This window comes from Vombatus ursinus, unplaced genomic scaffold (assembly GCF_900497805.2).
Source record: "Vombatus ursinus unplaced genomic scaffold, bare-nosed wombat genome assembly UNPS02000582.1, whole genome shotgun sequence".
NCBI classification, from domain to species: Eukaryota; Metazoa; Chordata; class Mammalia; order Diprotodontia; family Vombatidae; genus Vombatus; species Vombatus ursinus.
The window spans coordinates 38,448,104-38,462,343 of NW_020940360.1; the positions used below are offsets into that span (position 1 = coordinate 38,448,104).

At 36.0% G+C, this 14,240-nt stretch overlaps 1 protein-coding gene across 5 annotated transcripts in view; it reads right to left on the bottom strand.

The window, feature by feature from the left end:
- Positions 1-3,756: 3,756 nt before the first annotated feature.
- Positions 3,757-14,240, bottom strand: part of CDK19 (cyclin dependent kinase 19) — a 207,701-nt gene continuing 197,217 nt past the window's right edge. For all 5 annotated transcript variants that reach the window (XM_027855694.1, XM_027855707.1, XM_027855714.1 and 2 more), the window contains 4 exons: positions 14,059-14,156; positions 13,114-13,192; positions 12,154-12,426; positions 3,757-8,303 (listed from right to left, as the gene is read on the bottom strand). In XM_027855694.1, the coding sequence (XP_027711495.1) occupies positions 8,172-8,303; positions 12,154-12,426; positions 13,114-13,192; positions 14,059-14,156 (582 nt within the window). In that variant the 3' untranslated portion in view covers positions 3,757-8,171. The remainder of the gene's footprint in view (positions 8,304-12,153; positions 12,427-13,113; positions 13,193-14,058; positions 14,157-14,240) is intronic.

Here is a 14,240-nt window from a genome sequence, read left to right on the forward strand (position 1 = left end):
TTTCTGTGCAAGGTACAGAAAAGATGGATTCTTTGCCAGGAAGTGAGTTGCGGTAATAAGGGCTAGAAAAAATTTCTTTCCCTGGAGACTTACAGGTCTGATCAAGAGAGCTTTGAATTAAAAATTGAGGGTGGAAACAGCCTACATATATCTTCGGATCACAAGATTTAGAGGTGAAAAGAACCAGAGAAGAGCTATTAGTCCTGCTTAAGCTAGATAAAAGAATAACAGGTATGGCATAGGAGGAAAAAAGTTAGGAATAGCCCAGTACTAAACAAGATACAGTATCCATTAAGTGGAGGCAGTTATAATATTTATGGCCTCAGTCATCTATACACAAATGCATAGAGTATGGGTACAACAAAGAGAAAGTTCTCATCACAAGCAGGTAAATTCTAGCTCGATGGTAGCATAGACTTAGGAAGTGACTGGAACATGGTAACGGAGTTCAAAGGAACAGATTAAATAGGAGAGTAGTGGAGTAGCATTACATACCAGAAAAAAAAATTCATGTAAGAAAGTTTAAGAATTTCTTTAAAATTTAAGTTGAATTTATTAGACACTTAGAAAAGCAAGCTGTAGATAGTGGAGACTTAGGGATTCATGCACAGTTCCCTTTTTATTCTATGCAGATGCTCATTTTATTTGGTGTTTAAGTTAAAAATTTTGGGGTAGCTAGGCAGCGCATTAGATAAGAGCGCCAGGCCTGAAGTCAGTAAGACTCATCTTCCCGAGTTCAAATCCGGCCTCAGATTCATACTAGCTGTGTGACCCTGGGCAAGTCATTTCACTCTGTTTGCCTCAGTTTTCTGGAGAGGGAAATGGCAAATCACTCCAATATCTTTGCCAGAAAAACCCCAAATGGGGTCATGAGAGTCAGGCAGGACTAAAAAACAACTGAACAACAATACTACAGATCTTCTCCTACCCATCACCCCTACCTCCACACATTCAGATGTGGTTCTGAATGAAGCAAGGGGCCTTGAAATATCATAAATCTGGCATGGAGGCAGTGGTAGGGGTTTCAGATGTCTGCTAAAGCATTATCTACTATAAGTGGAGCAGCTAGTAAGTTCCTGATTTGCCTTAATGACCATTATTTCAATTCTTCAAAAGGTTGAAGATATAATGATGGTAAGTTATTCTGGACCTAATTCTGACTAATAATGAAGAAACGATAGGGATCTTGGTAGGAAATAACCATGCCATCTTGGAGTTCATAAAGTAAAATAAGGATGGAAAAGCCCACCCTATATCCTGGAAAGTGGATCTTAAAGGGTTTAGAGAAAGACAATTTGGTGATGTAGTGAATAGAGTACTGGACCTAGAGTCAGAAATACCAGAGTTTCAAGCCTGGCTCAGACATTTATTAGCTGTGTGACACCATGTAAGTCGTTAAGTCTTAGTTTCTTCATCTACAGAACATGGATAATGATAATATCCAATGTCAGAGTGATCATAAAGCTCAAATGAAAAATATACGCATTATTTTTTACAAAGCTTAAAGCGCTTTAAGTTAGTTATTACTCATTGTCATTGTTATCAACATCATCGACATAATCATTATTCCAGGGTTTAAAATTCTATAGAAGTTATCTGAAGGGGGTGCTGCTAGGTGGTGCAGTGGATAAGAGCACCAGCCCTGGAGTCAGGAGGACCTGGGTTCAAATCTGGTCTCAGACATGTGATACTCACTAACTGTGTGACCCTGGGCAAGTAAATTGCCCCCCACCCCCCAAATAAAAGTCAAGAAGTTATTTGGAGGGTTACTCTGAAGAACAATATCACTGTATAAACAAAAACAATTTTTTTCTTGTGTATTTTTAGGCATTTGGGGTTAAGTGACTTGCCCTGGGTCACACAGCTAGTGTCAAGTGTTTGGTCTGAGGCCGGATTTGAACTTGGGTCCTCCTGACTTAGGGGCCAGTGCTTTATCCACTGAGCCACCTAGCTGCCCCCAACAAAAACAATTCTGATGATGACTAAAAGGAGACTTGTCTAAAGAGCCCAAAGAGGATGCCCAAGGGACACAATGATCAACAGATTAAAAAAAAATAGATGGCAAATGGGAGCAGAGGCAGAACTGAGGATGAAAAAATATCTGAAGTATTAAAACTCAGAACTAGTTGAGGTTGGCAATGAATACTAAAAGATACTGAAAAGAGCTTTCAGAATTAGGTTTTTACCAAGAGTAAGATCAAAAGAGGGGTATCCTGCTTGAGGAAAATGGAATAAGAACAAAAGGTGACTGGAAGAAAGCACTATTCAACCTTCTGTTCTATCTAATCTATCAGGAATAATGGTCTTTAGACTGGGAAAGATGGAACAAAAATAGTTAATAAGGAGTAAATGAGGAGACGAGAGAATACCTCGCTGCCTTCTATAAGTTCAAGTCATGAAGCCGGGACATTTTATATCCTCATGAATAAATTCAATTAACAAGAAATATGAATACATGTAGTTTAACATGATAGAAACATGTCTACACAAACCCCTTTAGACTGTACATTGTCTGAATATTTACTAAGTGCATTTACAATTAGTCACAAACTAGCGCATATATTTCCTCTTTCTTCTAACTTGTACTGCTTTTTACCTAAGAAAATGAACTACCTGGAATGATATGTACTATTTAAATGACTGAGTACTGATAGCAGAAAATTCTTCAGAGTAAAAGAAACAATACCTATTACTAGGAAGCTAACAAGACATGACTTCTTAGGGGCATTAGGAGGTTCTCATAATTTTGCTTCATTTTCCACTCAATTCTGAATGAAAAAAAAGTTAGCATTAGGTGCTACTTAACTGTGTTTGGAAAAGCAATTTTTTTTTTCCTTTTGGGAAAGATATAGGCAATCCTATGATCTAAGCCGATAGAAAAATGGGATTCACTTAAATAAATTTTATTTTATATTGAACGCATCTATTCTGAAAAAAGCAAATGAGAGCCATATTATAGGTAGTTTAATTGTTCCCTTGACCCAATTGTGGCTCACTCCCCTACAAATAGGCATAGCAAGTGATATGAACTGATGATAACATGCTTTCAGCATGCACATACAGTATGGTGCTAATGGCCTGCTGTCAGATTTTTTTGTAGTAGTAGTGAGAAGTTGTGCTTAACCACTCATGAACTTTTGCCCAAGTAGAGAAGGGGCTCAGCCTGTTTTTTTCCTTTAGTAGGAAATCAAACAATGAGTGTTGAACACTCATTATGCACCATATTCCAACTAGCCAAATAACAATAGCCGAGACTTGAGAACATGAGTAATGAAAATGGAAGGAGAAATGTTATACTTAGTGATTTTGTACTTTTGGTTCATTTCATCACGTAGTAGTGCCTTTAACAGAAAATATTTGTAAGATTAACTTGCTTAGTCACAAGATGCATCTCTTTATAAAAAACAGAATACATAAAATAGCAGAAAATCTCTAGTGAAGAGGTTTTTTTTAAACTGTTTCTTGAAAATGGCCTTATATTTTCATACACACAAAAACAAGGACATTTTCCCTAAGAACACTTAGAAAATTCCTAATTCTTTCCTTGAGGTTTTGCAAGCTTGATTTCTGTGGTTTTGTGATATCATAAACCTCCTAAACAAAATTACAGATTGCTGCTCTGTGGGAGACCATTTACACCCTCTGCAATCCCAGTAATCTTTACAAACTTGCAAGCACACTGATCACATCTCAACTTCCTTTTTTATTATTATTACAAATGTATATTATTTCAAATTAAAAAAATTCACACAGAAGCAAAGTCAATTAAATTTTATTACAACTGAGAATATAAAATAAATGCAATTAACTCATTTTAGTTTCAACAGTCATTTCGAGAACGATGTCAAGACAACTCAAACGCAGTAAACTCTTAACTTGAAAGTAAGCAAGCGGCTCTTCCTGCACACCCATCAGAAGGTGCACAGCTGTCTGTGGTTACTACATGACTAGGGCAGCAAACCTTTGTGGTAGCATGAAAAGCATATATAGTACTCCATGTAATAATTAGAAAATGAAGAATGCGTGCATGTAATTGTTGAAAGAGGAAACAGACAGGCACACTTTCACAAATAGGAAACATGGGAAAATACAAACTAGAGCAATTTGGAAAGTATATACTACATGACATATATAAAAAGTTATTTAAATTGCTATTAAAAAGGACATCTTCAGTCCACATTTTGTGTAATACTTTTAGTGTCTACACAGACAGATCTTTAAAAAAATTAAATAGTATTAATTTACTAAATATTTAAGAGATAACAGTGCATTAAGGATTTTTTTCATATAGTAATACATATCACTCCTTTGTAGTGATATCATAAAAGAGTATGTATGGCCTTATGTACAATACATTGTTGCTGTTTTTTTTTAATCCTCTAACAATTATCTTTGCTTAATGGTATTTGTGGACCATTCCTGAAGCTTATAAAGGGAACCTAAGCTGCTATGTTTTATATAAAATGTCACATGTATTTAAATACTTCAAGACTCTTTTCTGAATGCTATTTCTGAACCCTCAACCATCAAGAAGATAGTATCACAGATATAGTGCAGGCAGGATTTGCAATTTTCATACAATTTTTCCTTCATTGTATAGTTGTTTTTTTGTTTTTGTTTTTTTTGCTACATACAATTACTCAAAGTAGACAGTGGCTAATCTGATTCCCCTGTCTTCTTTTTTTTTTAACCCCTTCAACTAACATAATCACATCATTATAGGGAGTGATCTCTTGTTTTACTAAAGGAACCAGGCCGTAAACAAATAAATAAGCAAATGTCACTTCCTATTTTTAACTGCAAAGTGTGAAATGCTTTTGTGAGGGCAAAGAGAAGCTATGCAAAATTCCAAGTACTAAGTCATTTTTCAAAAATCACACAGGTACAAAAATATACTTACTAGTCCTTGGTTTTTGCAAGTTACTGCATTATTTATCTTTTTACAAAGGCAATTCCAACCTCATTATATCAGCCCTGACAGGAGGAAGTCTAACCTTTGTTCTTATGTATCTTAGAATTCTGGAACACCTTCCCTCTAGATATACATTCATCTTACTGTAAAACCAGAGAGAAAGCTGTTCTAAGATGATTTGCAATAGGAATGACAGCAAATGTGCCCCCCCCCCCAAAAAGAGTCTGTTTTTACTTAATTTACTGTTTTAACTTTAAGTACCCTGGTTTGGGTGTCTCTATACACTATACCCTTGAGCATACAGAGAAGTATCTACCTTATTTTCAGATGAAGCTATGTTCATTTGGGCATAAGAAAATTCAAAGGTAAAAATGCAGTGTTTTCAAATTCTCCCCTTTGAAGTGAAATAATAAAGAAAATTAAGCAAAACTAAAATTGTTCTAAAATAAAGTGAGAATGAGTGTTGGTGGGGCAGAACCAGAAGAAGAGGGAAAAAAGAAAATGCTGACAGATAAAAAAGAGCTAATAGGCTTGGTTAGACTGTAAAACAAGTAGTCACTAACAAGGATTTCTGGCTGCAGAGTGTGTGCGCGCGCACGCAGTACGTTCTGAGAAATTAAGAACCAAGAGATACAATTCAGTACCAGCCCACTAAACTCATGACACACATAGTACTGTGAAATGTTTGCAAATGTCCCAAGTACATTTTGAGCATTCCATGTTGGCTCCTGTTTCTTTTGCTCCTTCTTTGTTCTATTTCCCCTGCTATGTAACCTCTCCTTGAGGACAGGAGTACTTTCCTTCTAACTCCCTAAAGTATTTAGTTTAGCTTGGGCCACAATAGACACTAGAGGATTATTTAAAGACCTTCATTAGCATTCCAAATACAATTTCCTTTCATTGCATTTAATTTGGTGCTTTCTCTCTATTGAAGCTGGATACACAGCAGACCTCTCTAATAGAACACTGCTTGCTTATAGGATCAGAAACTGGAATAAGAACTCATCTTTAGTGGGTTTGGTTCACACCTAAAGGACCTTGCTATAAGTCTACCTATAAGGCAGTCATAACAAGGTGTGGAACTCTCCATCACAAAGGACACCTTAGTTTTATTTCCCCAACTAGAATGTAAGCCCCTCCAGGACCTGGACCAGGGTTCTGCATCTTATAAGGTATCTAGTCCAACACTAGGCACATAGTACGTGCTCAATGATTACTTAACTGACAGCTTTATAATGTGATTCATTGTATATGATAAACTTACAATGCTGGCATGACTATAATGATTCAATTCAACAAGCACTTATTGAATACCTACTATGTGCAAGGCACTGTACTAGACACTGGCTAGTAGCTGCTTTCTCACAAAAAAGAAAGAAAAAAAAACAATTATGGAGAGTAGAAAATTGTTTTGAGTGCAGCCTGTGGCCTGGTCTACAATTACTCTTCATAGTTTTTATAAATGATTAATTATTAATTATAAACATTATGCTGAGAGAAGTAAGGCCTCCACAGGCCATTACAACACATCATTAGTGCAAAATGTATAATGGATTCTATCTAAAGTCTTATTTTACTTGAGTTGGGACCCAGATTATCAAAACCAGGTAGATAAGTTCACAAATAGTAAAAAATTGTATATAGTAATCAAGGTTACTTCTAATCCTGGAAAAGAATTTGTGAAATAAGGCTGGTGCCACTTCCATGGTTAAAAGCATTCTGAAGAACCCAGATACTTTCCCTTTTATACTGTGATTAGAGTTGCCAATTTTTATCTTACTTTATAAAGACTAAAAAAATGCCTTCCCCAAATCATTACTTTTCTGAAGAGCCGGGGCTCCTACAACTAGACAATGATGGGATCTTTAGTGTCAGATTTGAGGATAATGGTAACTGGAATATTCATGATAGCTATTATAGTCTTACACTTATTTGCCTATAGGTTTTAGGCACACTCATAAAGTTTTTTCCTAGGGGCAAAAGAAATATTTCAGTGCAATGTAAAACCTCTTAATAGAAAGTTGCATCAACAACAGCAATATGATGTATATATAATACTTATCTTAAACATGAAAAAAATCTAAATATTTTAACATGCTTTTGAAATAGTTACTTTATATCTAATGCAAAAACGAAAGGGAATCATCAAATTTGTATTTTAAAAGGTTAGCTTATAAGCCTCTATTTAATTAGCTTTGATTATTTAAGCTATTTATGCAAGCTGGCCAAAATCGAAGAAATGGATAAATCTTTAGAGAAGCCAACTTTATATACAATATACATGAAAAATTTTCCTTTGAAAGGTTAAGTAATGCATCCTTTAATCAACAGTCATTCCTTTCTAATAAAATCTTAAGGTAGTTAAAATGTTTTTCTTGCTGGCTGGTATGAATGGCCAGAGGACTACATTCCACCAAAGTTCTGAAACCTCTGTTAAGGTGGTCTTAGTTATATTAAAGGATGCCCTAGAAATAGACTGAAATCATGAAACTTAATTATTGAAAACTATAGGAACAAGACAATGATTTTAAAAATGGTGCTCCATATGAATGATTAACATATTAATCACAAACCCTTAATTGGTATTCAGTTCACTAGCATGAAGCATATTAACTGCAAGGACCTAGAATGTGTTTTTCTGTTGTGGGTTCTCCCCCCCCCCCTTAACTTCCCTAAAAACTAGACTAATAAAAACAATCAGTAAATACTCTGGAATAGTTAAAATGTTCTGTTCGTGACATCCATGAGCAAAACAGTAACATCCTGTGAAAACAACGTAGTGCTTTAAAAAGGTGCATTTAACCTGTGTTGCTGAACCAATTTGCTTAGTATAAAACTATTTACAGCTGAAATTCCAATCTAAAACATTAAAATTCTATTAAAGAGCTTTGAAAAGATCAAATCATGACAATTGCTACAACATGAGAAAGGTGCACCAGGAATCCTTCAAAACAATGCTGAAGGTTAGAAAAGTTAAGTGCTGGGTTTAGATCAGACATTTTATCAGAGTAACCACAATGGAACACATGCAGGGGGAAGGGAGCTGGGAAACTTCACAAGGACCTTCTTTAAGCTAATAAAGAAGGTTGATAAGTCCGCTGCAGAACGTTCAGTCAATAAGGTTCTTGTCATATACTTGAAAATCTTCAATCTGTATCACAGTTTGCATTTCTGGTTCTTCTCACTGTGACCTTCATATTGCTGGAGCCTTTGACTTTTGGTTCATTCATTCCGTGCTGAGGGGAGTCTACAGGGCTCCTTAGTACCGGTGAGCCTGATGAGCTGGATGGTACTGGGAGCTCTGCTGAGATGACGTGGAATAGCCCATGGTACTCTGGGACTGAGACGATCCCTGAACATTGCTTTGGTAACTCAGGCGTGAACTGGAGTGCTATGAAAAATACAAGGGAAATTGCTGTCAGAGGGACTGTTTTCAGGGTTAATTATAATAACAATGGGGGGGAGGAGGAAAGAGAAAGTAAGTGAACTTTTTCATCATTGGCTCCAGGTTCAGAGGGAAACAAGTAAAATAAAGCGGTTCTAAAAAGATACATATATGTTAGTCAGGTACATAAAGTTTTTATCACTAAATAATATGTAGGCATATTATTGTATCCAACATGTTTTTGTTTTTTAATCTCCCATAATCTTCACCTTTCTGACTGGAAAACGTTTGAAAAAAGAAAGAAAAAAAACACCTCTGGATGAAGAACAGATTAGGGTTAGGTGGCTTAAATGACTGTTGGAAAGAAGGCATTATTGATTCCAAGGAGTCTTTGGGATGGTTTCTGTTATGTGAAATTTAGAAGGAAAACATTGTGCACAGAAAAATTTTAACTCGGAGTTTAAAAATGTAGAAGACCTTGAGGTGTCATTGAGGAAAGAAGGAGAGAAGAATAGGTTAAGAGGTCCTTTTACTAGTGTTCAACACTAGTTGTCAAACTTGATTCGCAACATATGACCCAAAGCAACAGTGCAATAAAATAGTCTTGGTGAAAAACAATATAACAATACCTTTTTACCTCCCTTCCCTTCAGTTATATAATTGTAATAACTTATGACATGGGAAAGCACTTTTAGCAACTTTGAAATTCTTAACTACACTGCTCTACTCTGTAATTTATTATAACATGCATTTAATTATTTCCATTCATAAAACACTGACAACAATTTATGTTAGGATGTGACTTAGCAGCATGTAATTCTAGTATGTTCCTCTGTGTCCTAAAGGCAAGAATTTCAAGGATACCTTCTAGCTAAATAAATGTCAGAATGCCTAGTTTACAAGTACTGATCGTACTAGGCCACAACTCATTGCTGAGGCATTCTCTAAAGTTCACTCACAGTACTACTGCCACAAACTAAAACAAAGATACAGGTTCCCTGCAAAAGATAAGTGAAGGCTCTAACTTTTGTGATAAAGGAAAAAAATCACCCAATTAAATAAGATCAGGACTGTGAAGTTCACAATCATTTGAAAAGCCAGTGCAGAAAGACAACTAACTGGGCTTAAAGTCCTAAGACCTGAATTCAAATTTCAGCTCCAGTACTTCTGAATAATTTAATTGCGGGCAATTCACTGGACCTTTAGGGTGTTTTCCCTTATCTTCCTTTTAATGAAGAAGGTGGCCTTGCTGATTTTAAATTTCCTTCTTGCTCTAAAAAGTCTATTAGTCCATGAATCTAAAGCAAAGCTCAGGCTACTAATGTATCTTACTCAAGTCACATTACATAGACTTAGTGTCAATTGAGACTAGAATTTAAGGTCTTTTAATTGTAGTGCAGTGGTCCATGACAAACTGCTAATAGCAGTATTTCTGAAAGCCATTAACGTTAAATTTGCTATCTAACATGGTACTACTCATGATAAATTTCAAATCCATATGTGAAGATAAGTTCTTGAAAAATCTAAAATGACAAAACATAGAAACCAGATTACTATAAGATTAATACCAAACAATTATAAGGTTATAATTACTTTAGAAACTCTAGAGAAAACTTCTGGGTTAATACATTAGACACAGCAAAACAACAGGCCTTCAGTATTATGTTAAAAAAAAAAAAAGGTTCTGTACTGTGGTAGAAGGCAAATCATATGGGATGAGAAACAAAGAATGCCCCAAAGAATGTCCTTTCCTTTAAACGGGTAATAAAAGAAACAGCAGACAGATCATCCACTACACAGAAACATTACATAAAAAAGATTTTTGCTTTCTCAGATGGTGTGGTTATTCTAAGGAAAAGAGGACTGAAGAATTTTGAGCTTTATAGCAAGAACCATTCTTAATTCTGGTGGGAAAACTTAGAATTTAAGTTGTATTCTCACCATTTAACTGCTTAACTAAAACAAAGAAATGGCAGCAAATTCATGAAGATGACACAACACATGATTTAAGTCTGTTGCTCATTTACTGGGAACAAATAGACCTTAAGGAAAAAATAAGCAAGTAGGGTAAATTTACATAACACACATACAGACGACAAAACATTTTAATCCTAACTGCTGAAATAGTTTTTAGTGAATCAAGTCTGAAGTCTTTATTAGTTTAATTGATACAAAGTACAGGTATTACAGTTCTATTTGCACTGAATCTGCAATTCTCAGTGAAGATTAGTATGGGAAAACAAAAAAGTGTGTTGAAATTTTCAAAATGAAAAGCCAAAAAGGTAAGCAAGTCATTTATTATGTCCTTCCTAACTGCTGTTCCTCCCCACTTCATGCTAGTCTCCTTCAGGAAGGAACTCACCCTTTAATTCCAATTTCATGTTATCTATCTCCAATTCCTCTATGTTCTTCTGCTTCTCTTTTTCCTGGGGGATTATGTTCTTTAACTTAGTCAGCTTTTTTATTTTCTTCATGTCCCACCTTTTTTCTTTTATCTTACTGCTACTCTGAAAAGTTTTTGTAAAGCATAACTACTGATTCCTCCGTTGCTAATTTTTCTTTCTCCCATCACTGACCTTTTACACCTTCTGTTTTTCCCCTAAGTCATAGTTTTTTTAATAATTATAAAGTGATTTCTAGTCTTAAAATTCTATTGACTCATAATAGTTATTTCTTAGGATTTATAAGTCTGACTTCCTTTCTCTTAGATTATCATGGCTAGCTCTCACTGCCTCCCACTAAAAGAAAACCAGTTCACATTATTTTGTCCAAAGTAGAGATGCCTTTTCTTCCTTTCTGTGTCTTAGCTGCTTGTCTAGGTTATTGCCTGATCAAAAGTGGATAGGTAGCCCCCAAACAATCAAGGGAATATTTTGTTTCACTCCCTGCTTATGAATAAAAAGATTCAAACTATAATGGATAATTAACTCATGATACTCTTGGAATTATACTGAATACGATAATCCAACCTTCATTTTCCATGCAAAAAAATGTGTCCAAATGCTTGGGACACTTGATATAACAGGTTATATGGTCCCCTTTAATAATATTTTATACCTTACAAAAGGAACACTAGTGCATTGGTGGTGAAGTAGTGAATGAATAAAACCACTCTAGAAATCAATTCGGAACCATGTAAGTAAAGTGGCTAAAATTCCCATAAAATATCCTAGGTGTGTATACCCCAAGCAAGTCATTGGCAAAAAATCCCAAAACATTCATAGCAAAATTTCAGCAAAGAATGAGAAAGTAGCTGCCCATAGAATAGGGAACAGCTAAACAAACTGTGATACATGAATGTAATGGAATGTTATTTGTGCTGTAAGAAATAACAAATATGATGAATAAAGAGAAGCATGGAAAGACTCATACGAACTAATGTAAAGTGAGGTGAGCAGAGCTAGGAAGACAATATATACAATGACAACATCAATATAGGAAAGAATCACAAAACAAACACAAGTGATCATTGCAAAAACATAAAATATAAGTTTGGTCCCAAAGAAGAGATAGCTACAAGAACAATTCTGCCCTTCGCCTTTGCAAAACGGTATATGAGAAGTGGAAGGAGGGGGAGAGTCATGGATGAGAAACATTGTATATAACATCAGATTTTTTTTGGTGTATTGATCAGTTTTAAAGTTTAGTTTCTCCTTTTAAAAAAATTCTTTAAGGGATGGTTCTATGGAAGAGGAAGGGGAAGAGATATGGGAGAAATCTATGCTATATAAAAAAAAAGATATCAATACAAACCAATTAATGTAAAAAAAAACCTCTAAGATGATTTATTATTAACATTTTGATCATTCTACAAAATATATAATTGGCAAAATGTCTGAAAAACACAAGCTAATACCTGATACTCAGAAGGCATGACAGGCCCGCCTGAGTTCGTGCCTGAAGGCCCTAGCCGTGGTTTCTTATTTGGAGGCACTGGATTAAGGCCTGAGTCTTGGCTGTGCTGGAGCCCTGCCCCAGCACCCCCTCCTCCTGCTCCGGCTCCTGCAGCTGTCCCATTTGTCTGCGTGCTGTTCTGTTGCTGCTGCTGTTGCGGTGGTGGTGGTGGTGCTGCCTGCTGTGGCTGCTGAGGTGCTGTTTGTTGCTGATGTTGATTTTGCTGCTGTTGATTCTTAAAGAAAATCAAAAGGCAAGACATGAAACTCAAGTGTGTGATTATTGTTTTTGTTACCTGAGAATTCAAATGCTATTCTCCCTTGCCAGATCTAATGGGAATGAAATATGATGGGCAGGTAACTGGGGTCTAAAATCTTTCAAATTGGGCATGTTTCACTGGTTAGGATTTTTAAGCCCCACTATCAAAGTAGGTGACGTTATGACTAAAAATAGCTACAGGGAGTCTTTTCCATCTTTACCTCGTAAAGGTAAAGGATGTCTTTGTCTTCAAGGAGACAAAGGCAAAGAAAGACCAAGATGACAGCTGCTTAGAAAAGGTGGTTTAAAAGAAGATAGTAATGTCAGAAAATAAATCAGTCATTCAAATGTAGCTAATAATGAGCTATACTATAATTAGCTATATAATGATAATAGCAATTAACAATCATGAGCCTATAAGTTTGTGTGCTGTTATTTTGGACTTGCAGGTATATCCTACAGTACCCAGACCTCCCTGGGAACTGAAGGAAACATATTCCTATATTGCTAAGTGAAATTAGTAACTATACTTCTCTAAGGCATAATGATACTTCCTCCTCATTTATTATTTGCTGTCTGGAGAAAGTTGTAGGGGGTGGGAGTGGAGAGGACAAGAAACAGGGGAAGAGAAAAAAGACTTTAAATTATACCACATAATGCGTACCTTGTCTCCTTTTTCTTCAGGTTCATCCTCATTAAGAAATTCTCGTTTGGGATACGGAATCTGGCAGCCAGCAAACACACTGGAAAATACCATAAAACAAATGGTCATGCATTAGTTCTCAAAACTATACAATTCTAAATCTTTTGAGTGTAATAATGTCATGTAGTTGCCCACCCTTCCCATATTTCTATCTATGTCTGTTTAATATCAATTTGCCAATACTATCTGGGTGTGTTCCATTACTATACCCCTCCATATTAGCAAAAACACAAGTATGATTACTTATGTGCTATTTTAGTGTTGAGCTGCCATCTCTGACCTCAAACCTTACCACAGTGAAAATATTTTGATTTTTAACAGCCAATGTTTAATACAAATTTGCCTGAACAACTGGAACAAATTTCCCTCGGAGGCATATTTGTTCTATTTCTGAACCAGTGCATAAAATTGCCTCGGTGGGTACGACAAAGAGGAGGATGATGATAATGTCATTCCCCAAGTAGGGAGGGAGTGTAGCTTGACAGACTGAACATGCAGCACAAGCTTCCACTTCTGTATTCCTTTGCTGGCTTACTAGCTCCTGGCAGAGCTGGGGGGACCACAAGAGGCCACTTGCCTCTTCTAGCTGCAGTTCTGAGCCACCAAACTAAAGGTTCCCTCTCAGTCACTTGGGGAAGTTTTCCTCACTTTAAACCTGCCCTGGTTCACAACTTACTGAAAACTGTTTTGGTTTTTCAGGATGAGGGTAGGGATGGGGGGGGGGGAGGTGGAGGAAGGGAGCCCAGAATCCCAAATTCTTTTTCTTTATCAATTTCTCTCTCTAATGTAAACTTAGGAGAAGAAGATCTTTTGTTTTCAAGCACAAATTCTGTTTTAAAATGTCAACGTATTCAGGTTTTATCATACATACAAAGAAGGCAGAAAGATGTGGAGTGAGATACGTACTCTGATGTAGGCAGGGGATCCTCTTGGAAATAGGGATCCTGCAAAGCTTGTTCTGAGGTAATTCTCTTTGTAGGATCCATAGTAAGAAGTTTCTGAAGCTACAGGGACATGATATGAAGAGACAATTTATGGAATGAATATTTACAATTAAATTTGTTTTTTATCCTAAGGATGTGTGTGTG